The sequence below is a fragment of the Schistocerca americana genome, chromosome 5 (assembly GCF_021461395.2).
Source record: "Schistocerca americana isolate TAMUIC-IGC-003095 chromosome 5, iqSchAmer2.1, whole genome shotgun sequence".
In the NCBI taxonomy this organism is placed as follows: Eukaryota; Metazoa; Arthropoda; class Insecta; order Orthoptera; family Acrididae; genus Schistocerca; species Schistocerca americana.
In genome coordinates this window covers 644,041,336-644,068,246 of record NC_060123.1, presented here as the reverse complement: position 1 = coordinate 644,068,246, position 26,911 = coordinate 644,041,336, and the positions used below count along the sequence as shown (strand labels likewise).

Sequence of the window (26,911 nt, the reverse complement as noted above, 5' to 3'; positions counted from 1 at the left end):
CCATAAACCAGAAGCGGTGAACCGTCTAGAAACTAAGTGAGTATATATAAAGGGCTGCGTAAGCTACAGAATATATTCGCTCTACATAGTTATCCTCCTGTTAGTTAAAAATAAACAGTATTTACAACAAAATTGAAATTGGCAACGTTTAATTCAATACTTGATTTGTAACGTGAAACAGAGGGATGTTGTAGTAAAAATAAAGAAAACAATACCGATTCAAATTATAGTGCAAGGAAACGCAATTGTTTCAACAAAAAAGAAAATAAAAAACGTTAAAAAATACAGCGTTTATCAAAAAGAATCATCCGATTTAAAAAATCATAACTATTATGTTATTTGAGATACGTGCGTGAACAACGTACTGTTGGAAAGTGCAAACTCTCGAGTTTTACGTGGTTCCCGCTAGGTAGCAGCCGTGTGCGCCCACTTCGGCCATAGTAAAAATGGTGTCTGGCCAACAGAAAGCTTTTTGTGATATACGCTTTGCGCAGTGCGGGTCAATAATAACTGTTCAGCGTGACTTTCGTACTAGGTGTGGTGTGGATCCCCCGACAGCACAGACCACTAGACGATTGGCATGAAAAATTCCGAGAAACTGTGCAAAGGCAAATCGCCGGGCTGTTCCCGAGTGTCTGACACAGACGTCGAATGCATCCGCCATAGTTTCACAAGGAGTCCGCAGAAATCCGTTCGCCGTGCAACTCGACAGCTCGACATGCCTCGATGTCCGTCTGGCGTATGTTGCGTCGACGTTTTCACGTGAATCCATACAAAATTCAGCTGTTGCAAGCTCTTCGTGAAGGTGAGAAACAACATGTGGGGTTATGTAATTTCACTCTTGGCAAGATGGAGGATGACAGTTTTCTTCCACGCTTGGTGTTTAGTGACGAGACTACACTCCACTCAAATCAAAAGCTTAATCGTCATAATGTGAGAATGCGGGGTACGGAACAACCACATGAAGTAGTGTAACATGAGATGGACTCGCCAAAATTTAATTTGTTTTGTGCAGTTTCATGGGAAAAGGTGTATGGTCTATTTTTCTTTGTCGAGAACACTGTTACAGGAAGCACATGTCTCGATATGCATGAGAACTTTCTTTTCCCACAGTTGTAAACTGATTCGAACGACTTCATTTACCAACAGGATGGGGCACCACCACACTGGCAGCTGGAACTGTGGGAATTTTGAAATCAAAGTGTTACCGAGCGCTGGATCGGCCGCACTGAAACAAATGATTCAGCCTTACATTACTGGCCTTACATCACCGGAGCTGACTGTATTTGATTATTTCTGTGGGTGTTTATAACAGACTTAGTTTATGTGCCTTGTTACCAACAATAATGAATGAACAGAGACATCCCATAACAGCAGCTGTGAAAGTTATAACTCAAGACATGCTCGCTGCAGAGTGGGAACAATTTGAATACCGCGTTGACATATGCCGTGGATCTCAAGGGGGTGGGGGGGGGCATATTAAACAATTATGAAAAGGTATGAAAAAAAACCTGTTGAGTTTCCCGTTCATCAAAAAACAAAATTCATTTTATATGTTTATTACTTTAAAACGTGCCAGACTGGATGATTCTTTTTGATACACCCTGTATATCAACCATCGATTCATTTAAAGGAAAAAAAAATCACGAAATTAGGGAAAACTGTCGGATGAAATGGCACGTCATTTTTATTGAACAAAAGCTCATGCAAGAAGTTCTGACAATGAATCAACAGACAAGATCGCCAAATACGCTGCTCGACAAAACGCTGCAGAAAGCTACCACAGAATTCCCGCGTTTGTGATCATAACGATATTAAGAAGCTCTGCAAAAGAGAAATGGGAAAAGAGAACGGGTGAGACTACAAAAGGGATGATTACGAATGGAGGACAAATCTTGCGTGTGCTCTGTACCTTGCGGTTCGTATTACTGTCGTGTCCACCTCTCCTCCATATTCGTTCTTCATTTCCCTGCCACGTAAACTTTTTACACTTTACTTTGCTATTCATTGTCTTTCCATTTCTACTCCGTACGTCTTTTTTCCTCTCCTGTTCTTCGATACTAACTGCATCCGTTGGCATGTGGCATTTCTTAATTACCGTTTTTCTTCTTAACGAAGTCCGTTTGCGGACTCTTCTGAATGTGAATCAGCTGTTTCTTAAAAAAAAAATTTGTTCTAATAATCGAGGAGTCTCATTACACTTACACTACGCGAGCACCACATACACCATACTTATAATCGCAGTCTATTTTTCTGGACTATGCAGCTGCAAATTTTCGACCTAAACTGCCGTCTGACGTAGACTGGGCCGCTGTACTATAGCAGCATCGCACTAAATCATTAATTCACTTCTGTTACTCTTCAACGTACATACGCCAACGTTGGTAAATCAGTACAGGCAGAGGCTGCGCAGTGAAACAGTAATCGAACCCGGGCAGGCCGTGTTATTTCTTTTGATATATCCGATACTGAGTGACCACCTAACGGAAGGCTTTAACCTAGCAGTTATTCCCAGCTTTGATTCCAAAGCCCACAAACACTTACGCAAAATTTGCACGTCGAGCAACCTTGGTATGGCGTTACTTGACTTCGCAGTTCTTATCGTAACGCAGAGGAAAAGGAAAACGAGAATTGGTAGGTATAAGTTGTCAGCATGTGCGTCAAACGTTCTAGAATGGCAACGCTCTTGTATGATCAGCACTGACCAAAGAAGACAGCAAGTGTTAACTCGATGTACTCGGCAGGCAATATTGTTCAAAATGGACACTATTCCAGATTCTCGATAAATTTAACGATGTTTCTAATTCAAGAGAAATATACATCTCTTCGAATTTCAAGAAACACTTTAACTTGAAAAATCAACAAAAAACCTGGCTTTACAGGCGTATTTCAAAACATAAAAATATAAGCTGCTTAGAAAATTAGACTGGTGTTGTACAATGAACTTCTTTCCGATTTCTGGAAGAGCAAATAAAATGATAACTTCAGTTAATAGAAGACTTACCTTTTCCACGTCATAACCAAGAAGAACGTAGCGCTCATCTGCCGACAACAAAGACACGTTCGCCTGGATACTGCTGTATACCTGTAAGACATGCATTTATCTTATGCACTTTTCTAATAAATAGTGCGTTTGGAGCATGCTGCAACATAACACAAAAATAAACTCGTACATACTTACAAAAATACTATATGCGAGAGTCCAACATACTGATTTATTTTTATAAAAAGTAGAATGAGCGTTCCGCTTGAGATTGACTCAGTAGGACAACAACAGAAATAGAATTCACTGTTGGTGATTTGCAAAATGTCACGAAATGATTTTCAGCCTTTCAGGCCCACTTTAGATTAGGTTTTCCCCCCAGACGACAAAGACGATATTATCGAAACATATTTTACAATGATTTACACGAAATTATATGTTACAACCTCACACCTATATTTTCCATGTCGCGTTATTGTTAATATTAAAATTCTTATACAAAGTTCTTGAAATGCAGACAGTTATACGGTACTAAGTAGGACATATTTTCCACATGAATACTAGGGGAAATCAATAAAGAAAATTATTGCTTCTACTGAACTTCTTACTAAAGGTGTCCTTACACGAAATTGATTTAATACTTTCACGTGCGTTTTAACTATACAATAACATTTTCCGTGTAAAAAAAGTTTCCAGAGAATCAGCACTCAAACAGTGCATGAACAAAAATGTGTTTTTTTTTTTAAAAAAAACGCCATTTGAGTGTTGGTTCTTCATTTAGTTTTCATGATTTCCGCTTCGTAGCGATTCGCAAGTGTATGTTGAAATGTTAAAATGTGTTTCAACAGTTCAACATGCACTTGAAAATAGCTACAGAGCTGAAATCATGATCGCATAAAATAAATGAACAACTAAAATCAAATAGTTGAAACTTCTTTCAATAAAATCTATATGACTGTGGTCCCACATCAAGAACAGTTGAAAAATGTGTTAACTTCAAAATGCGTAACACGAATACACGACGAATTTATCGCATAGAACCTTAAAAACATTTCATGACCGCTTCTGTGAGGTCAGAAATAAATAAAACTGTCGTAAGTTTCCAAAATTGAGAACAGAAAACTTCTTGTTTACCTCAGGGCAACAAACCAATAACAAGTACAAAAGGTTTTAGGGCATTAGGACACCAAACCAATAGCAAGTGCAAAACAATGCCTCATCAAGAAAGCATGAGAATCTGTAAAAGCCATCTGATGATGGATTTCTAATAAATCGGAATCCAGCAATGGTTTGATTTAAACGATAATTTTTAAACGGTACTTGTGGCTTGTTGCTGTTTATACACTGAAGCGCCAAAGAAACTGGTATAGGCATGCATATTAAAATACAAAAATATGTAAACAGGCAGAATACGGAACTGCGGTCGGCAACGCCTACATAACACAAGTGTAGCTACAATGACAGGTTATCGAGATTTAAGTAAGTTTCAACGTGGTATTATAATCGGCGCACGAGCGGTGGAACACAGCATCTCCGAGGTAGTGATAAAGTGGGGATTTTCCCGTAGGACCATTTCACGAGTGCATCCTGAATACCAGGAATTCGGTAAAACATCAAATATCTGAAATCGCTGCGGCCGGAAAAAGATGCTGCAAGAACGGGACCAACGACGACTGAAGAGAAACGTTCAACGTGACAGAACAGCAAACCTTCCGCAAGTTTCTGTAGATTTCAATGCTAGGCCATCAACAAGTGTCAGCGTGCGAACCATTCAACGAAACATCATCGATATGGGCTTTCGGAGCCAAAGGCCCACTCGTGTATCCTTGGTGACTGCACGACACAAAGTTTTACGCCTCACCCGGATCCGTCAACACCGAAATTGGACTGTTGATGACTGGTAACATGTTGCCTGGTCGGACGAGTCTCGTCTCAAATTGTACCGAGCTGGTGGCCATGTATGGGTATGGAGACAACCTCATGAGTCCACGGACCCTGCATGTCAGCATGGGACTGTTCAGTCTGGTGGAGGCTCAGTAATGGTGTGGGGCTTATGCAGTTGGAGTGATATGGGACCCCTGATACCTCTAGATACGACCCTGACAGGTGACACGTACGTAAGCATCCTGTTCGATAACCTGCATTCATCCATGTCCATTGTGCATGCCGATGGGCTTTCCAGCAATTCGAGAAGGACAATGAGACATCCCACACGTCCAGAATTGCTACAGAGTAACTCCAGGAACACTCTTCAGAGTTTAAAAACTTCCATTGGCTACCAAACTCTCCAGCCCTGAACATTATTGAGCATGTCTGGAATTCCTTTCAACGTGCTGTTCAGAAGAGATTACCACCCCTTCGTAGTCTTACAGATTTATGGACAGCCGTGCAGGGTTCATGGTGTGAGTTCCCTCCAGCACATCTTCAGATATTGGTCGAGACCATGCCACGTCGTGTTGCGCCGCTTCTGCGTCCTTGCGGGGCCCGTACACAATATTTGGCATGCGTACTAGTTTCTTTGGCTCTTCAATGTAGAACACAAGTGAAGCAACGTTCAGTTTCATTTACTCACTCAGCTCTATGATGGACTATGTCAAGATAAATATTACGATAGAAAAGAGCCCAAATACTATAAACAACATCAACCTTTATTTACATTTCTGATAGGCAAATTATCGTATGTATCAAGAGCAATACAGTTCAGACCGCTTCAGATGAGCGTTTTACGTAATCCTGTATATAGCCGCCTCGCATAACGTGCGGAAAAACCTCTCATTTTAACGAAAGATGCTCATGAATCACATGATTTTTCTCCTTTCACTAACATTACTTACACTGTTAATTAATGACGTCTAATTAGAGAAATAAATGAAATTAAGATATTTGCCTATGGTACAAACTAGAATTGGCAAATCCGACTCCAAATATGAAGATAACTACCTTTTCTCCCACGACTGAATTAATTCTTTATCTACATATTTTTCAGACGAGGATTTGTGTTCTTACCATTCCCACTTTACAGCCCTCGCAATTTAGCAACGTAATCAAGAGATGTAATGAAACTTCCTGGCAGATTAAAACTGTGTGCCCGACCGAGATTCGAACTCGGGACCTTTGCCTTTCGCGGGCAAGTGCTCTGCCAACTGAGCTACCGAAGCACGACTCACGGCCGGTACTCACAGCTTTACTTCTGCCAGTACCTCGTCTCCTACCTTCCAAACTTTACAGAAGCTCTCCTGCGATCCTTGCAGAACTAGCACTCCTGAAAGAAAGGATATAGCGGAGACATGGCTTAGCCACAGCCTGGGGGATGTTTTCAGAATGATATTTTCACTCTGCAGCGGAGTGTGCGCTGATATGAAACTTCCTGGCAGATTAAAACTGTGTGCCCGACCGAGATTCGAACTCGGGACTTTTGCCCTTCGCGGGCAAGTGCTCTGCCAACTGAGCTACCGAAGCACGACTCACGGCCGGTACTCGCAGCTTTACTTCTGCCAGTACCTCGTCTCCTACCTTCCAAACTTTACAGAAGCTCTCCTGTGAACCTTGCAGAACTAGCACTCCTGAAAGAAAGGACACACTAGAGCACTTGCCCGCGAAAGGCAAAGGTCCCGAGTTCGAATCTCGGTCGGGCACACAGTTTTAATCTGCCAGTAAGTTTCATATCAGCGCACACTCCGCTGCAGAGTGAAAATCTCATTCTGGAAGAGATGTAATAGTTTAGCTTCTTTCAAACTCTTACAGTTTATTCAAAAGACACAATAACTTATTACCCATAACGGAAGAACACCGCTACTTCACTATCTCTAAGTACGCAAGAGCCAATATTGCATTTTCATCAATTAACTTTCTCGGGGAACAGATATACAAAGCTGTAACCTCAAGCTCACATACAATATAGTTCCTTACGTTTCTGTAATGCTGAGTGTGTGGCCCCTACACCAATCTTATCTCGACAGGAGACAGATACTTGTCAGATGAGGATGACTGAGCAAACTGGAAACTGTTTCGTGAAGGGAGGCAGGTGTTGCAGAATATCAAGACGTTCGGTTGTTTTTGTGGTAAATGTAAGTATCCCTACTCAGCATTTCGGAACAACGGCGAAACTTTAGTCCTTAAACTTTCAGTTACAAGAGAAACATACGTATTCTAATTCTTTGTTTAAGGGTAAAAATAATACAACAATATGAGATGTAAGGTAGAAACGTGGCACACGTGATCGTTGTCTTCTAGTGCTGCTGGATATGCTTATAAAGGTCGCTAGTTCCAAAATACGTTTCCGAGAAGTAAAAAGTGTTGTGGGATGATGTTGCCCATAAATATCCATGCTGGAAAGTACGATAGCAAACTCTTGTCCTTAGGTCTAACAGCGACAGACTACGATTAAAAATATGTGGAGGGAAAATGCAGCAAATGTTGAAAATGTGAAATGCGAAGAATTGTTTCGCAATGTAAACGGAATCCATTGCATGCGCTTTATGTTAGAAACAGGATAGGCAGAATCGATTGCGAACAGTGAATGAAAGTGATGGTTAGAAATTTGCGTAAAATCCGACTGAATGCAGAGAAGAAGAATCACAGACTTCCTGAGTGTTTCGGTGGTAAACAGAACTAGTTTTATCCGTGCAGCAACCTCGATCGCTGCTCTTTATCTCGGTTCAGGGGCCTGCGGGTAAACAAAAGCGTCGTTTCGTTTATTGCTGTTACGTAATAGTCAAACACAGCTCCCACCCAGTTACGGCATTTGCTGATACGTCGGGAGAGTTTCATACTGCAGCGTGGAACCATCGCTTTTACAAAAAAATCGAGGACAGCTAGTCTCAGAAACCAATGAAAGACTCATCCACTCCTACCTGGAGACTATTTTCTGAACAACAGTGCACAAGACCGGCATTTATGTTTTCACAAAAACAATGAAATAAAAATACATTGGGTGACAAAAAAAGTGAGGCGCCCATAAGGGAGTAGAAAACGGAATGGAACTTCACAGGGTGCGAAGGTATGTGACGTTATTACACTGATCGCAATACGGAGTGAAATTTACAAAGAAGGTATCTTTCCCTGGTGACGCGCAACTACTGTAACTGGTCGTTGTTATTCTACATCTATAACTACATCTACATTATACTCCGCAAGCCACCCAAAGGTGTGTGGCGGAGGGCACTTTACGTGCCACTGTCATTACCTCCCTTTCCTGTTCCAATCACGTATGATTCGCGGGAAGAGCGATTGCCGGAAAGTCTCCGTCAGCTCTCCAATCTCTATAATTTTACATTCGTGATCTCCTCGGGAGATATAAGTAGGGGGAAGCAATATATTCGATACCTCATCCAGAAACGCACCCTCTCGAAACCTGGACAGCAAGCTACACCGCGATGCAGAGAGCCTCTCTTGCAGAGTCTGCCACTTGAGTTTGCTAAACATCTCCGTAACGCTATCACACTTACCAAATAACCCTGTGACGAAACGCGCCGCTATTCTTTCGATCATCTCTATCTCCTCTGTCAACCCGACCTGGTACGGATCCCACACTGATGAGCAATACTCAAGTATAGGTCGAACGAGTGTTTTGTAAGCCACCTCCTTTGTTGATGGACTACATTTTCTAAGGACTCTCCCAATAAATCTCAACCTGGTACCCGCCTTACCAACAATTAATTTTATATGATCATTCCACTTCAAATCGTTCCGCACGCATACTCCCAGATATTTTACAGAAGTAACTGCTACCAGTGTTTGTTCCGCTATCATATAATCATACAATAAAGGATCCTTCTTCTAAGTATTCGCAATACATTACATTTGTCTATGTTAAGGGTCAGTTGCCACTCCCTGCACCAAGTGCCTATCCGCTGCAGATCTTCCTCCATTTCGTTGCAATTTTCTAATGCTGCAACTTCTCTGTATACTACAGCATCATCCGCGAAAAGCCGCATGGAACTTCCGAGACTATCTACTAGGTCATTTATATATATTGTGAAAAGCGGTGGTCCCATAACACTCCCCTTTGGCACGCCAGAGATTACTTTAACGTCTGTAGACGTCTCTCCATTGAGAACAACATGCTGTGTCCTGTTCGCTAACAACTCTTCAGTCCAGCTACACAGCTGGTCTGATATTCCGTAGGCTCTTACTTTGTTTATCAGGCGACAGTGTGGAACTGTATCGAACAGCTTCCGGGTACTAGCACTGGGACAGAGATTACATCTGAGCTGTACCCACACACGTTCTGTCGCAGACATATCAATGGATACATGAGATATATTCACTATTTCGAATATGGACAAACATCAGCTGTACAATGAAATGACGACAAGGAAAATCTGTGACGGACCGGCGCTGGAACTCGGATCTCGCGTAGCACGCGAGCGGACGCCTTCACCGCTTCGGACATGTGCGAAAGAACAGACACCACGCATTCATATACACTGAAGCGCCAAAGAAACTGATATAGGCATACTTATTCAAATACAATGTAAACAGGCAGAATACGGAGCTACGGTCGGCAACGCCTATATAAGACAAGTGTCTGGTACAGTTATTACGAGGGGCGTTCAGAAAGTAAGCTCCGATCGGTCGCGAAATGGAAACGACTATGAAAATCCGATAAAGCTTTGCACAGATGTGTTGGGTAGTGTCTCTAGTATAACCCCAGTTAGCATCACGTCGCTCTTCTCATTTCTGAGCTCGCAGTGAGTGCGTAAAGATGTCTAGAAAATAGTGTCTGGCGCCAAGTACGAGGGCCTGGTGAGAAATTTCGCCTGAAGCTATGCAGCTAACATTACATAACTGTCGTGCTGTTTCGTCTTCACGACAATTCTCAGCCGCATTCTGCAGGGGCAATGAAGATGCTCCTGCATCGTTTTCAAATGGAAATGTTAGATTACCCACAATACAGTCCGCAATTGTCTCCCCCTGAGTTTCATCTCTGGTCACATGAACCGCTGTCTTTGAAGACAACATTTTGACACAGACAACGAGGTGTAGGCCAGCGTGGAGAATTGGCGGAAAGCACTGGCGGCTGCCTTCTATGATGAGGCTATTGAAAAGTTGGTACAACGCTATGACAAAAGTCTAAGTCAGAACGGCGACTACGTAGAGAAGTTGCTGAAAGGTGTAGCTAATTGTTACAAGTAAAACATTTCTGATGTTCACTGTGGTTTCAATTTGGCAATCAATCGGAGCTTACTTTCTGAACAGGCCTCGTACATCGGCTACTGCGGCTATAATAGCAGGTTACCGAGATTTAAGTGAGTTTGAACGTGGTGTTATAATCAGCGCACAAGCAATGGGACACAAAATTTCCGACGTAGCGATGAAGTGAGGATTTCCCCGTACGACCATTACACCAGTGTCCCCTGAATACCAGGAATCCTGAAAAACATCAGTTCTCCGATATCTCTGCGGCTGGAAAAAGATCCAGCAAGAATGGGACCAACGACGACTGAAGAGATTTGTTCAATGTGACAAAACTGCAACCCTTCCGAAAATGTCTGCAGATTTCAATGCTAGACGATCAACAAGTGTCAGCGTGCGAACCATTCAACGAAACATCATCTATGTGGGCTTTCGGAGCCGAAGGCCCCTTCGTGTATCCTTGATGACCGCACGACACAAACTTTTACGCCTCACCTGGGCCCGTCAACACCGAAATTGGACTGTTGATGACTGGTAACATGTTTCCTGTTCGGACGAGTCTCGTTTCAAATTGTATCCAACGGATGGACGTGTACAGATAAGGAGACAACCTTATGAATCCACGGATCCTGCATGTCAGCGAGAGATTATTCTAACTTGTGGAGACACTGTAATGGTATGGGACATGTGCATTTGGAGTGGTAAGGGATCCCTGATATTAGTCTGACAGGTGACACGTACGAAAGCATCTTGTCTGATCACTTGCATCCATTCATGTCCATTGCGCATTCCGACGGAATTTGGCAGTTCCAACAAGACAATGCGAGATCCCACACGTCCAAAATTGCTACAGTGTGGCTTCAGCAACAATCTTCTGAGTTTAAATTCTTTCGCTGGTCACAAAATTCCCCAGATATGAACATTATTTAGCACATCTGGGATGCCTTGCAACGTGCTGTTCAGAAGAGATCTCCACCCCCTCGTACTCTAAGGGATTTATGGACAGCTCTGCAGGATTCATTGTGTTAATTCCCTCCAATACTACTTGAGACATTAGTGGAGTCCATGCCACGTCGTGTTGCAGAACTTCTGCGTCCTCTCGGGGGCCCTACGTGATATTAGGTATAGCAGTTTCTTTGGCTCTTCAGCGTATTTCATAACGGCTGTAGGGAACATTGCACCGTACTTCTTAAAAACACAGGTACTGCAATATGCACTACAGCCATTAAAATAGTTAAAATTGCTACAGCACGATGATGACGTGCTACAGACGCGAAATTTAACCGACAGGTAGAAGATGCTGTGATATACAAATGATCAGGTTTTCAGAGCATTCACACAAGGCTGGTGCCGGTGGCGACACCTACAACGTGCTCACATAAGGAAACTTTCCAACCGATTTCTCATACACAAACAGCAGTTGACCGGCGTTGCCTGGAGAAACGTTGTTGTGATGCCTCGTGTAAGGAGGAGAAATGGGTATCATCACGTTTACGACTTCGATAAAGGTCGGATTGTAACCTATTGCGATTGCGGTTTATCATATCGCGACATTGCTCCTCGCGTTGGTCGAGATCCAATGACTGTTAGCAGAATACGGAATCGGTGTGTTCAGGAGGGTAATACGGAACGCCCTGCTGGATCCCAATGGCCTCGTATCACCAGCAGTCGAGATGACAGGCATCTTATCCGCATGGCTGAAACGGATCGTGCAGCCACGTCTCGATCCCTGAGTCAACAGATGGGAACGTTTGCAAGACAACAACCATTTGCACCAACAGTTCGACGACGTTTGCAGCAGCATAGACTATCAGCTCGGAGAAAACGGCTGCGGTTACCCTTGACGCTGCATCACAGACAGGAGCACCTGCGACATTGTACTCAACGACGAACCTGGGTGCACGAATGGCAAAACGTCATTATTTCGGATGAATCCAGGTTCTATTTACAGCGTCATGATGGTCGCATCCGTTTTTGGCGACATCGCGGTGAACGCACATTGGAAGCGTGTATTCGTCATCGCCATACTGTCGTATCACCCGGCGTGGTGGTATGGGGTGCAATTGGTTACACATCTCGGTCACCTCTTGTTCGCGTTGACGGCACCTTGAAGAGTGGACGGTACATTTTAGATGTGTTACGACACGTGGCTCTACCCTACATTCTATCCCTGCGAAACCCTTCATTTCAGCACGATCATGCACGACCGCATGTTGCAAGTCCTGTACGGACCTTTCTGGATACAGAAAATGTTGGACTGCTGCCCTGGCCAGCACATTCTCCAGATCTCTCACCATTTGAAAACATCTGGTCAATGGTGGCCGAGCAACTGGCTCGTCACAATATGCCATTGGTTACACGTCTCGGTCACCTCTTGTTCGCATTGACGGCACTTTGAACAGTGGACGTTACATTTCAGATGTGTTACGACGCGTGGCTCTACCCTTCATTCGATCCCTGCGAAAGCAGACATTTCAGCACGATAATGCACGACCGCATGTTGCAGGTCCTGTACGGGCCTTTCTGGATACAGAAAACATTCTCCAGATCTCTCACCAATTGGAAACGTCTCGTCAATGGTGGCCGAGCAATTGGCTCGTCACAATACGCCAGTCACTATTCTTGATGAACTGTGGTATCTTGTTGAAGCTGCATGGGCAGCTGTACCTGTACACGCCATCCAAGCTGTGTTTGACTCAGTGCCCAGGAGTATCAAGGCCGTTATTACGGCCAGAGGTGGTTGTTCCGGGTACTGATTTCTCATGATCTATGCACCCAAATTGCGTGAAAATGTAATCACATGTCAGTTCTAGTATAACATATTTGACCAATGAATACCCGTTTATCATCTGCGTTTCTTCTTGGTGTAACAATTTTAATGGCCATTAGTGTAGCTTTCATCTGCCGATACCAATTAGTGACTTTCCTTAAAATGTCTGCCCCCCCTCCCCCCGCCACCGCCCCCCGTACAGAAATTACAGGAAGTGTTCAAGTGCAGGAACGACGAAATATGGAAGTTTGCATCTGGCCGGTGAGTCGTGCGCGGATAGCCAAAGCGGTTAAGGTGGCCGCTCGCCTAAAACGGGAAACTCAGGTTCTCCCCCGGGCCGACACAGATTTTCATTGTCCTCATTCCATTATACAGAAGACGGTTGTCCACATTCGCAAGTATGAAAACATTTCATGTATTTCATGATAGCTGTAGTCAGCGCGGTCGTACTCCTTAATAACACAGGCACTGCAACATCGTATCGTTGGCGCCTCATCTAAGGAACTTGCTGGCCACTGGCCTACCTCAAGATCACGCAAGCAGTTCATAGAGACACGTGTAATATGTGAACGAGCATTGTCTTTTTGGAAAGTGTAACCACGATGCTGTCGCGTGAGAGGTAGCACTCGAGTACGCGAAATGTTGGTGGCATGCCGTCGTTCCATCGAAGCTCTCTCAACAACTGTTAACCGTGGCCTAAGGTCATTCCCGATGGTACCCCACACCGCACCAGGAGTAACTTTGCTGTGCGCCTCCAAAACATTGGAAGTATTGGACATCTCCCGGAGTCGGCGCCAGTGCCGCCAGCGATGGTCTGTACGTGTGCAGGGAAGGGGTAAGGCGGTTGTTGAATCCGGCAACGTACAGGGGATCGAGCGATCGGAGTGAGCGATTGTGAGTGGGCATCCAGGGCTGCCGTTAAATGACAGAACAGATAATTAGGTAAAATAAAGTGAATGTATTTCGGTGTACGGTATACAAGGGGTGCGCCTAGGGAGGAAGTTACCAGATTGAGCCCAGTCTAGGACGACGAACATGTAAACAAATAGACAGTGGAAGGGGAGACGGTTCATGTTAATTTATGTTGGTGGCCGGTCGTAGAACGCAAAGCCGGAGGCACTGCCTCCCATGAAAAACGTCTGTTCTGCTCGAGGTCTGGATCACAAGAAGCGAAGCAACTGTGCCCTGCACTCCACACACATGACCTGTATCCCACGTACGCTACTGGCTAAAACCGATGGCGTGAATTCGCTAGCAGTTCAGCAGAAGGCTCAAGGCGTCTCTTGTCAGCAGCTTTAAATGGGCAGAACTGCTTCAGTTCTGAAAGTCAGGCAATTTGTCACGTAGGCACAACCAAAGTTGCTCTGGAAAAAAACTTGTAAAGACCTGAAGACCTGACTGGTTCTTTGAAACAAATTTTTTAAACCAATTCCCTAAAATATTCCTTGACAGGCTGCCACCCTGTACAAGTCATCCAGAGTAGTGCAGAATAGCGATTCCTCGCTAAACAAAATGCGACGCTATTCATCAGCAGTCCACGCTTCTCGGTCATGGCACCGTCCCAAACGCAGCCGTTTGTGTTGTCGTGTCAACGATGGCCTCCAAATGAGACGGTAATTACCTAGTTCGGCTGCTGCAAGTCTGCGACCAGTGGCACGTGATGACACTGGATGTTGCACGGAGTCCACTACCTGTAACTGTTGGATGGCAGGCGCAAATGTGAAGAGGTTACGACGTGCTTGGTGCAGAATAACGGCGATCGCCCATTCTGATGATGAGACGTTGTCAATCGGAACGCTGATGAAGATTATGTCTGCCCTTAAACACTCATGCAGAATAACACTGGGCCACTGTGACACTCGAATGATCCACAAATCTGGATACTTCACGATTAGACCAGCAGGCCAAATGGAGGCCCACGATGAGGCCATTTCCAAACTTTGTTAGGTACTGATAACGCTGTCTCACACCAGTACATGACAACTCTGTGTCTTTCCCAGTGATCACGCAACACCTGATGCTGTTCACGCCCCTTATACACTCAACCAGGCCTGATAACAATGTTAAACAGGAACAACGGTAACGCCCACTGGCGTCCATTCTACCTTTCACAAAGAATTGCAGCTGCAATCATTTACATGCCTTCGCATGGTGTGTATATATGTGCGAAGTTACGGTGAGATCGGAACATATCTTCTGCGTGGCTCACTTTGTTTGTCAGCCACTGTTGACTCAGAATAAATAAGAAGCCTGCGTCCAAATTTATAATACAAACTGAGCCGTTAATCAAAGTGTGTTGCGTGATGACTGGGTGTTGTGTGATGTCCTTAGGTTAGTTAGGTTTAAGTAGTTCTAAGTTCTAGGGGACTGATGACCATAGATGTTAAGTCCCATAGTGCTCAGAGTCATTTGAACCGTTTCTTTTCAAAGTGCGCTGGCCGGCTACTGTGACCGAGCGGTTCTAGGCGCTTCAGTCTGGAACCGCGCGACTGCTACGGTCGCAGGTTTGACTCCTGCCTCGGGCATGGATGTGTGTGCAGTCCATAGGTTAGTTAGGTTTAAGTTGTTCTAAGTTCTAGGGGACTGATGACTTCAGATGTTAAGTCCCATAGTGCTCAGAGCCATTCAAAGTGTGTTGTTGATTAAAACGACTTCTGTAATGAGATACAATTTTTAACAATCTTCGTTGCTAATTACTGAACAGTTTATTCTCAGTAAATTTAATTACATTCTTACCAAATGTATCAACATCTCTAAGTAACTTTATCAAACTGTCCGGATAGCTAAGCACATCACCACGTCGCTTCCAGGTTTCTGGAAAGCCAGGCTCCAGCGAATGGAATCCGCTTCGCGAATTAACAACGAGGCTGGCAAGCCGGCCAGGATGGATATGGTTTTAAGGTGGTTCCCCACAGCCAACGCAGCAAAAACAGGTCTGTAACCCAAGTTTCACGTCGGATATAACATTTATAAAACGTAGTCACACTTGAACTTGAGACATGCTCTCGACGTAGACACATAGGACACACAGATTCCGTACTCTGTGGTAATAAATGTCGTGTGACTAGGGCCTGCCGTCGGGTAGAACGTTCGCCAGGTGCAAGTCTTTCGATTTGACGCCACTTCGATGGGGATGAAATGATGATGATTAGGACAACACAACACCCAGTCCCTGAGCGGAGAAAATCTCCGACCCAGCCGGGAATCGAACCGGGGCCCTTAGAATTGACATTCTGTCGCGCTGACCACTCACCTGCCGGGGACGGACTAATCTGTGGTGGGGGTGGGGCAAGTGGGCCAGTGGCTGCATCACCAGCTCTACCTAACGTTGTGAAAACCCATGTACCAAGGCCTACGCCGTTGAAAAACGGGGAAATACGATGAAGAACATCATCAGTGATAGAAACTCACAGCGAAGAATATTTTTCTTAATTGAAAATAGCCGGCTGCAGTGGCCGAGCGGTTCTAGGCGCTACAGTCTGGAAACGCGCGATCGCTACGGTCGCAGGTTCGCATCTTGCCTCGGGCATGGATGCGTGTGATGTCCTTAGGTTACAAAATTATTAAGGCTTTCGTGGCCACTTGTTGAGAAATTGCCTATTGGCTTCTGTCTCGGGTTCTTCGGCCGACGTTCATCTAATGATTTTTCTGACGTTTCGCCAGCACGAGTGGCTGGCATTGTCAAAGCTTCACCCTCCATTGCCGGTAGTGAACTGGAGCCGAGCTCGCGGCCGCAGACAATATGTACCTGGCGCGCCAACGTCCGAGGGCTTCTCCGCGGTCATTTCCGGTGTGGTTCTCCTCTTGCTACCTGCGACGGTCGTTCGCTGCAGTACGGGAAGCCAGGATCCGTTGACCTTAAGGCTTTCCTCTTTCTTGTTCAAACTGTTCGCGTGTTTTTGTATTTCTAGAGCTTCTCTGAACAAGTGCGTGTGACAGTGCTTCTCTACAGCCAGAACTTCCGTGTCGGCGAATTTCATTACGTGGTCGGTCACAGATGTGCTGGTCACAAGGGACGGCGAAAACCTGGGACACAGCGTGTATCGAAAACCGACACACACGGACCGATACCTGCACAAGCTGTCAAACCACCACCCGAGCCAGAAAAGAGGCATGATTAGTACGCTCGTAACGAGAGCAGGACGAATATGTGAGCCGCAACACCTCAAACGAGAAATGCAACACCTGGAAACTGTCCTGAGGAGCAATGGGAACTCCAAAAATTGTATTAGAAGTGTAACAGAGCCAAACACTCGGCGAAATAAGGAACCAGAAAAATAAATGTCGGGTACGGCCTTTCTGCCCTACATTCCCAGAGTGACGGACAGAATCGACCGTATATTGCGCAAACATGGCGTAAAGACGATTTTCAAACCGACAAGGAAGATCAAAAATTGTCTTAGATCGGCGAAGGAGAAAAGAGACCCACTTGCAATGTCGGGAATATACCGTATACCATGCACATGCGGAAAAGTTTGTCGGAATGACTGGACGACCCATCAACACCAGGATCAACGAGCATAAGCGACATTGCAGGTTGGGGCAGGTGGAGAAATCGGCCGTGGCAGAGCACGCACTCAATGAGACCGACCACGTAATAAAATTCGCCGACACGGAAGTTCTGGCTGTAGAGAAGCACTATCACACGCGCCTGTTCAGAGAAGCTGTAGAAATACAAAAACACGCGAACAGTTTGAACAAGAAAGAGGAAAGCCTTAAGGTCAACGGATCCTGGCTTCCTTAGGTTAGTTAGGTTTAAGTAGTTCTAAGTTCTAGGGGACTGATGACCTCAGAAGTTAAGTCCCCTTAGTGTTCAGAGCAATTTGAACAAATTTTTAATTAAAAATAAAAAAAAAATTGGTCACAGATTCTGGAAATTGAAAGAAATTACAAATAGCTAGAAATAGTAACGACGATATTTAATAAAAGAGATAAGAAAATTGTAAAAAATTATAGGGGCATTTCTTTACTCAGCACCTCATGTATAAGGGGAGGTCGATAAGTAATACAATATGTTTTTTGGTGAAAGCGGGTTGTTCTTATTCAGTATTCATACATCATATTATTGCCCAATCTTTTGGCTACAAAACTCTATTTTTCAACAGTTCAGTGCGACGGCGTTACGCCAGCTTACTGCGAAGGCTTCTATGTCAATATGGCACCACTCCACTGGTCGACGTCGGAGCCAAGGTCTTGCTGCATTAAAAATCTCTCAATCATCCACGTACTGCTTTCCACAGAGTGCATCCTTCGCTGGGACAAACAGATGGAGGTAGGAGGATGTGTGATCCGGGCTGTAAGATGGATAAGGAAGAACAGTGCAAATAAGTTTTGAGAGCTCCTCTCGATGGACGAGTGTGTCAGCTGGACCAGCAGGGACTTACAGTTGTGCAGCGAGGTGTATGATTTGTAGTACTCGATCACCAGCACATTCCAACACTGCAGCTGTGTGCGGCTGGCCGGCACGTGGAAGATCGGACAGGTTTGCCTGACCTTGTTGTGATGATGACAGACGCCTCGCCCTACTACTCATCGTGCTTCTGTTCACTGCCAGGTGTCCGTAGGCATTCCGCTGGCGCCTGCCGTTATCTGCGACACTCTGGTTGTTCACCAAAATAAACCCAATCTCTGATTGGAACGCACCTCAGTTACAGACGTCATTCTGAAGGCTACATACACAGGGGTCCAAAAAAATGTATCCACTGTTTAAAAGTCCATAACTGGCAAACTAATTGACGGAGTTGTCTTATCTTTGGTAGTGTAATAGTTTGTAGTTCCGGCAATTGCCACACAAGCGTTGTATTGCGTTGTCAGGTGACAGTCGCCACATAGTCAGTGTTTTGTTCTTAGTTGCACCTATTTACTCGAGTAAACATGGCTGGTGCAAGGCTTACATTCAATGAAAGGAAGTCAGTTTTGAAGTGGTATTTTAAGTACGAAAACATTAATGAGGTTCAACGGCAATGCCGAAATGAGTATCAAACAGAGCCACTGACACGTTTAACGATTCGTCGCATTCGAGACAAATTTGAAGCCGAAGGCTGTGTTAAAGATGTACACAAACAACGATCTGGACGACCTGTAACAGTAATAAGTCCAGCTAACTTCCGTCGTGTGTTACAACAATTCACTCGCTGACCACAGAAGTCTGTGAGACAGTGTGCTTCCCGTGAAACTGGAGTGAGTCGCTCAGGTGTTTAGCGAATTTTGAAGACAGCAAAGTGGAAGCGCTATATCCCACGATTGCTACACGCAATGAACGAGGACGACCCAGGTCGTAGAATGGAATACTGTGAGTGGTTTACTAACATTGTGCGCAACGATGAAGAGTTTGCAGAGATGATTGTGTGGTCTGATGCACAGTTCAAACTCAATGGTACAGTAAATCGCTACAATTGCATCTACTGGGCTGCCGAAAATCCGAACGTCCATGTAGACAAAGCCGTGAATTTGCCAGGAGTAAATGTGTGGTGTGGGTTGTCTTACCAGGGCTTGATTGGGCCATTCTTCTTTGACGACACAGTTTCCGGTGAGGTGTACCTTCAGAAGCTTCACACATCCGTTTTACCTGCCATCCGAGACTTGTATGGAGACGGAAGTGTTTACTTTCAACAAGATGGTGCCCCAGCCCACTACCAAAATCGTGCTAGGGCGTATCTCGACGAAAATCTACCAGGAAGATGGGTAGGCTGTAGAGGTGCTGTGGAGTATCCGCCACGTTCCTCAGACCTAACTCATCTGGATTTTTACCTGTGCGGAACGCTAAAGGACGCCGTTTATCGACAAAAGCCACGCACATTGGATGAACTTCGAGAATCCATCGTAGATTCATGTGCAAATATCCAACATAACACGTTGCAGTCAGTAGTTCGTGCTGCAGTTCAGCGGCATCGTTTGTGTGTGGATGTTAATGGTAACCATTTCGAACACCTACAGTGATATCTGGACTTTAAGCTACACTTTCACCAAAAATGAGACAACTCCGTCAATTAGTTTGCAAGTTATGGACTTTTAAACAGAGGATACACTTTTTTTTTTTTTTGGACCCCTCTGTAGAGCGCCGCCACATATCGCATCAAACTATGGGGCTGAAGGGGGAATCATCCACAATGTCCCACAACAAACTCCGCATTGTTTCAGTCGAAACTGGCCGAGAAAAAAATGTATTGCGTTGCTTATTGAACGCCCCTCCTAAAGTATTTTGAAGTTAATAACACAGAGACTCGTAGTAATTTTAGAAAATATCTTATTAAGAAAAGCAAGCTGAGTTCAGCTCAGACAACACATTCGTCGTAAGAGAAATAATTGAAAAACCTACAGACTGTATTAGAGGCACATGTTACGTGTTTATTGACTACTTAAAACTCTTTGACACTGTAGACAGAAGAGTGTTGTGGGAAAAGGACATTCATACGACACCACTTTCTAAGAGTAATCCAACAAAGGTACCAATTCCAAAACTGCCTTGCAAAAATGTTAAAATAGTAACAAATCTGGGGATACGATAACGATGTAGTTTGTTCCCGATATTTTCTTCTATCTATGTTGAAGATACGTACCCGACAGTGACTGAAAGAAACACAGTTTTTGCATCCGAAACTTTAACAAACGAAATCCCTTTATGCCAATACTTCTTCTGGTTGACCAACCATTAGTAGCTGACGGTGAGGAGGTTGGACGATTGTGGTGGGCAAACCGTTTGAAGGTTTACAAAACTTTTTTTCAAAATTTTATTCCTCAGTTTTCCAACAGGAAACTGTGAAGAGGTATGACTATAAGATCTATACAAAAAAAAACTCATGGGATCTAAATGTCAGTCGGAAAAAATTAAAGAATCAGTTACATTAATGGTATTGGGATCACATACAAACATCATCATCACCATTTAAGACTAATTGTGCCTTTCAGCGTTCAGTCTGGACCATAGTCCCCCTTATAAAATTCCTCCATGATCCCCTATTCAGTGCTAACATTGGTGCCTCTTCTGATGTTAAGCCTATTACTTCAAAATCGTTCTTAACCGAATCCAGGTACCTTCTCCTTGATCTACCCCGACTCCTCCTACACTCTACTGCTGAACCCATGAGTCTCTTGGATAACCTTGCTTCTCCCATGGGTGTAACATGACCCCCCCATCTAAGCTTGTTCGTCCTGACTGCTACATCTATAGAGTTCATTCCCAGTTTTTCTTTGATTTCCTCATTGTGGACACCCTCCCGCCATTGTTCCCATCTACTAATACCTGCAGTCATCCTAGCTACTTTCATATCCGTAGCCTCAACCTTATTGATAAGGTAACCTGAATCCACCCAGCTTTCACTCCCATACAACAAAGTTGGTCGAAAGATTGAACGGTGCACAGATAACTTAGTCTTGGTACTGACTTCCTTCTTGCAGAAGAGAGTAGATTGTAGCTGAGCGCTCACTGCATTAACTTTGCTACACTTCGCTTCCACTTCTTTCACTATGTTGCCATCCTGTGAGAATATGCATTCTAAGTACTTGAAACCGTCCACCTGTTCTAACTTTGTTCCTCCTATTTGGGACTCAATCCGTTTATATCTCTTTCCCACTGACATTACTTTCGTTTTGGAGATGTTAATCTTCATACCATAGTCCTTACATTTCTGATCTAGCTCTGAAATATTACTTTGCAAACTTTCAATCGAATCTGCCATCACAACTAAGTCATCTGCATATGCGAGACTGCTTATTTTGCGTTCACATATCTTAATCTCACCCAGCCAGTTTATTGTTTCCAACATATGATCCATAAATAATATGAACAACAGTGGAGACAGGTTGCAGCCTTGTCTTACCCCTGAAACTACTCTGAACCATGAACTCAATTTACCGGCAACTCTAACTGCTGCCTGACTATCTATGTAAAGACTTTTAATTGCTTGCAAAAGTTTGCCTCCTATTCCATAATCTCGTAGAACAGACAATAACTTCCTTCTAGTAACCCGGTCATATGCCTTTTCTAGATCTATAAAGCATAGATACAATTCCCTGTTCCACTCGTAACACTTCTCCATTATTTGCCGTAAGCTAAAGATATGGTCCTGACAACCTCTAAGAGGCCTAAACCCACAATGATTTTCATCCAATTTGTCCTCAACTAATACTCGCACTTTCCTTTCAACAATATCTAACATTCTGCGTGGTGTCTGTTCTAAGTCGTGCCTCCCTACCACTTTCGCGCAACGACGCTCTGAGCGTGTTTTTTAGGGAATTGACTAGTTTGAACCTGGGACCTCTTGCTGATAAGGAGGCGCCAGACCACACATGACATGTAGAGTTCAGAAGAGTTCAGTGAGACTAGCGATGATATAATCAAATACTTAATGATTTCAGCGTCAGCTCACTGCACTCCCTGTAAAAGAATCTTAATACTAACTAAATTTAGTAGAAGGGGTTCAAGGCTTTCCTATTTTTAGTTAGATGGTAAAATAACGTCGAAAAAGCAGTTAAGTTTACAATACTCTTCTCGGGTATACAGCCGGATCATAACGTCTTCATGAGACAATATTTACGCGGTCCAACTGGCCGCCATCTTCAGGTGAGAGCGCTGGTGCGCAATCTCTTCCAGCGCTCTCACCTGAATATGGCGGCCAGTTGGACCGCGGAAATATTGTGTCATGAAGACGTTATGATCCGGCTGCATACCCGAGAAGAATATTATAAATTATTACGCCGGGAAAGCCTTCGTAGTCACATCAGTTAAGTTTACCATTGGAAATTTTATTCTACTCACAAAACATTGTTTATAAATTGTACTATTGATAAAAGGAAATATTTTAATACAGGATCATAAAAAACAACTGCGTTCAACAAAAATGTGAACGAATATTCCCTGAATGGGTTTCCAAGTTCTATAATGGATCGAAGGATGACCCATGCCATATCACATCTATAATCTAAGTTTAAATTAAGTTTCACAAAAGAGAAAACTATCAAAATGGTCTACGGTGACCCTCAATTATCTTTAATTACTCGTCTAACTTGTCGTAAATTACAGTGGCTGATGTCGCTTCTCAATAATTATATAACAAAAAAATCATCGCGTTTCAGATTTTTAACTTACGTAGCAAATGTGAAAACCATGAGCTTTAACTGACGATCGACACTAGTATTACGCAAAAAGGGGGTGTAAAAGATGAGACTTCTGCAGTTCTGAGTAAAGCTTTATGCGCTGTTATGCGGCATCGCGTGCGTTCATTACCTTGTCGGTGTTCGTCAGGGGGCGGCGGGCAGCACAGCTCCGCTCACCCCGCCGTCTCGGAAGCAACTCTGTCCTAACTTCTCCTTACTACAATTTACTGAAGTCGGTTTAAAAAAAAAAACTATTTGGCTGTGTTTTCTTCTGACCAATCAGGGTCTCAATGTTAACCTTAAGCTCCACCTACAAAATTCTGTCTATCCAATGAGAAACGTTATACTTTTCGTGGTGGGGCAATGTTTTTAACGTTTGCAACGTAACAGAGACGCGAGAAAGTCTCACGCTAAAACTTGCAGCTGGTGTGGCCCTTTTAGTGTTATCGTAATATCTATACTGTTCTTCTGGAGAGCTCTATCTTCTAACATGGGCTGGGGGGTGGTTTTGGCGGTCAGCTGGCGACGTGGGTGTCCGTCCCTTATCGTAGGGCCTTCTAGCTTAACACGGTTCTGCTCTCGGCTACTGTTCTCGTTTCTCTCCTCGGAACTGCGTCTGTTTAACGGTGGGAAGGTATGACACGCATTTAGGCGTTCTTGTGTTAGTCTGTGGTATTCCATTTGCTCACTCGTTGATCGTATTACTTTGGTTAATTTAATGTCAGGATTTATGCGGAGCTATGTGACATACTGCCGGATTTGCTTATCATGTCAGGGTTCTCATGGAAGGTGTTGGATTTGCCTGACACCTTACAAATACCTGAGAAGATTTTACCCACAACGCAAACACTGAGCAAAAAAGGAGAGGACGCGGCATCCGGTCGACCACACTTTCAAATAGCGCGCCGTCAGCTACGCAGCCGCGTTTCCTACAGCCGTCTTCGCGGCACGAGGACGCTGCCACGAACGATTACGCCGCTGCCAATGAGATGCAAGCTTCTCCTCTCCGGAGCTCCACGGCAGGTATTCTTAAGGTCGAACATTCGTGGACTGAGCCCGTTTTGTGTGTTTTACGGTTGAATAACACTTACAGACTTTCATAGGGGCCGGGGCTCGTGATCTACTGAATAACTATTCTATTGAAAAGTAACAGATTTATAAGTCTTTTCTATCTGTACATACACTGAACAGTCAAGGAAACTTGTACACCTGCCTGATATCGTGTTGGGTTCCCGTGAGCACACACAAGTGCCGCAACATGACGTGGCATGGACTCTACTAATATCTGAAGTACATCTACATCTACATTTATACTCCGCAAGCCACCCAACGGTGTGTGGCGGAGGGCACTTTACGTGCCACTGTCATTACCTCCCTTTCCTGTTCCAGTCGCGTATGGTTCGCGGGAAGAACGACTGCCGGAAAGCCTCCGTGAGCTCTCCAATCTCTATAATTTTACATTCGTGATCTCCTCGGGAGATATAAGTAGGGGGAAGCAATATATTCGATACCTCATCCAGAAACGCACCCTCTCGAAACCTGGACTGCAAGCTACACCGCGATGCAGAGTGCCTCTCTTGCAGAGTCTGCCACTTGAGTTTGCTAAACATCTCCGTAACGCTATCACGCTTATCAAATAACCCTGTGACGAAACGCGCCGCTCTTCTTTGGATCTTCTCTATCTCCTCTGTCAACCCGACATGGTACAGATCCCGCACTGATGAGTAATACTCAAGTATAGGTCAAAAGAGTGTTTTGTAAGCCACTTCCTTTGTTGAAGGACTACATTTTCTAAGGACTCTCACAATAAATCAGAACCTGGCACCCGTCTTACCAACAATTAATTTTATATAACCATTCCACTTCAAATCGTTCCGTACACATACTCCCAAATATTTTACAGACTCCCAGATATTTTACAGAAGTAACTGCTACCAGTGTTTATTCCGCTATCATATAATCATACAATAAAGGATCCTTCTTTCTATGTATTCGCAATACATTACATTTTTCTATGTTAAGGGTCAGTTGCCACTCCCTGCACCAAGTGCCTATCCGCTGCGGATCTTCCTGCATTTCGATGCAATTTTCTAATGCTGCAACTTCTCTGTATACTACAGCATCATTCGCGAAAACCCGCATGGAAATTCCGACACTATCTACTAGGTCATTTATATATATTGTGAAAAGCAATGGTCCCATAACACTCCCCTGTGGCACGCCAGAGGTTACTTTAACGTCTGTAGACGTCTCTCCATTGATAACAACATGCTGTGTTCTGTTTGCTAAAAACTCTTCAAGCCAGCCACACAGCTGGTCTGATATTCCGTAGGCTCTTACTTTGTTTATCAGGCGACAGTGCGGAACTGTATCGAACTTCTTCCGGAAGTCAAGGAAAATGGCATCAACCTCGGAGCCTGTATCTAATATTTTCTGGATCTCATGAACAAATAAAGCGAGTTGAGTCTCACACGATCGCTGTTTCCGGAATCCATGTTGATTCCTACAGAATAGATTCTGGCTTTCCAGAAATGATATGATACGCGAGCAAAAACATGTTCTAAAATTTTACAATAGGTCGATGTCAGAGATATAGGCCTATAGTTTTGCGCATCTGCTCGACGATCCTTCTTGAAATCTGGAACTACCTGTGCTCTGTTCCAATTATTTGGAACCCTCCGTTCCTTTAGAGACTTGCGGTACACGGCTGTTAGAAGGGGGACAAGTTCTTTCGCGTACTCTGTGTAGAATCGAATTGGTATCCCGTCAGGTCCAGTGGACTTTCCGCTGTTGAGTGATTTCAGTTGCTTTTCTATTCCTTGGACACTTATTTCGATGTCAGCCATTTTTTCGTTCATGCGAGGATTTAGAGAAGGAGCTGCAGTGCGGTCTTCCTCTGTGAAACAGCTTTGGAAAAAGGTGTTTACTATTTCATCTTTACGCGTGTCATCCTCTGTTTCAATGCCGTTATCATCCCAGAGTGTCTGGATATGCTGTTTCGATCCACTTACTGATTTAACGTAGTGCTGGAGGAAATTGGCACCATGAATCCTGCAGGGCTGTCTATAAATCCGTAAGAGTACGAGGAGGTGCAAATCTCTCGTGAACAGGACGTTGCAAGAAATCCCAGATATGCTCAATAATGTTCATGTCTAGAGAGTTTGGTGGCCAGAGGAAATGTTTAAACTCAGTGTTCCTGGAGCCACTGTGTAGCAATTCTGGACTTGTGTGGTGTCCTGCTGTAATTGTCCAACTCCGTCGGCATGCACAATGGACATGAATGGATGCAGGTGATCAGACAGGATGCTTACGTACGTGTCACCCGTCAGAATCGTATCTACACGTATCAGGGGACCCATACCACTCCAACTGCACACACACTACGCCATTACAGAACCTCCACCCGCTTGAACAGTCCCCTGCTGACATGAGGTTATCTTCGGTTTCGAAAACCCATATCGATGATGTTTCGTTGAATAGTTCGCACGCTGACGTTGATGGCCCAGCACTGAAATCTGTAGAAATTTGAAGAAGCGTTATAGCTTATCACGTTGAACGATTCTCTTCAGTCGTCGTTGGTCCCGTTCTTGCAGCATCTTTTTCCGGCCGTAGCGATTTCAGAGATTTGAAGTTTTACAGGATTCCTGATATTCACGGTTCACTCGTGAAATGGTCGTACGGGAAAACCCTACTTCATCGCTACCTCGGAGATGCTGTGCCCCATCGCTCGTGCGCCCACTATAACACCAGGTCCAAACTCACTTAAATCTAGATCACCTGCCACCTTAGCAGCAGTAACCGATGTAACAACTGCGCCAGACACTTGTTGTCTTATATAGGCGTTGCCGACCGAAGCGGCGTATTCTTGCTATTTATATATCTCTATATTTGAATACGCATGCCTATACCAGTTTCTTTGGCGCTTC

At 44.3% G+C, this 26,911-nt stretch overlaps 1 protein-coding gene across 1 annotated transcript in view; it reads right to left on the bottom strand.

Annotated features, from left to right (window-relative positions):
* The window catches only part of LOC124616606 (venom dipeptidyl peptidase 4-like), a 424,228-nt gene that overhangs the window by 157,742 nt on the left and 239,575 nt on the right, over positions 1 to 26,911 (bottom strand). Inside the window, exon 6 of the mRNA XM_047144927.1 lies at positions 3,005 to 3,085. Coding sequence (XP_047000883.1) covers positions 3,005 to 3,085 — 81 coding nt within the window. The remainder of the gene's footprint in view (positions 1 to 3,004; positions 3,086 to 26,911) is intronic.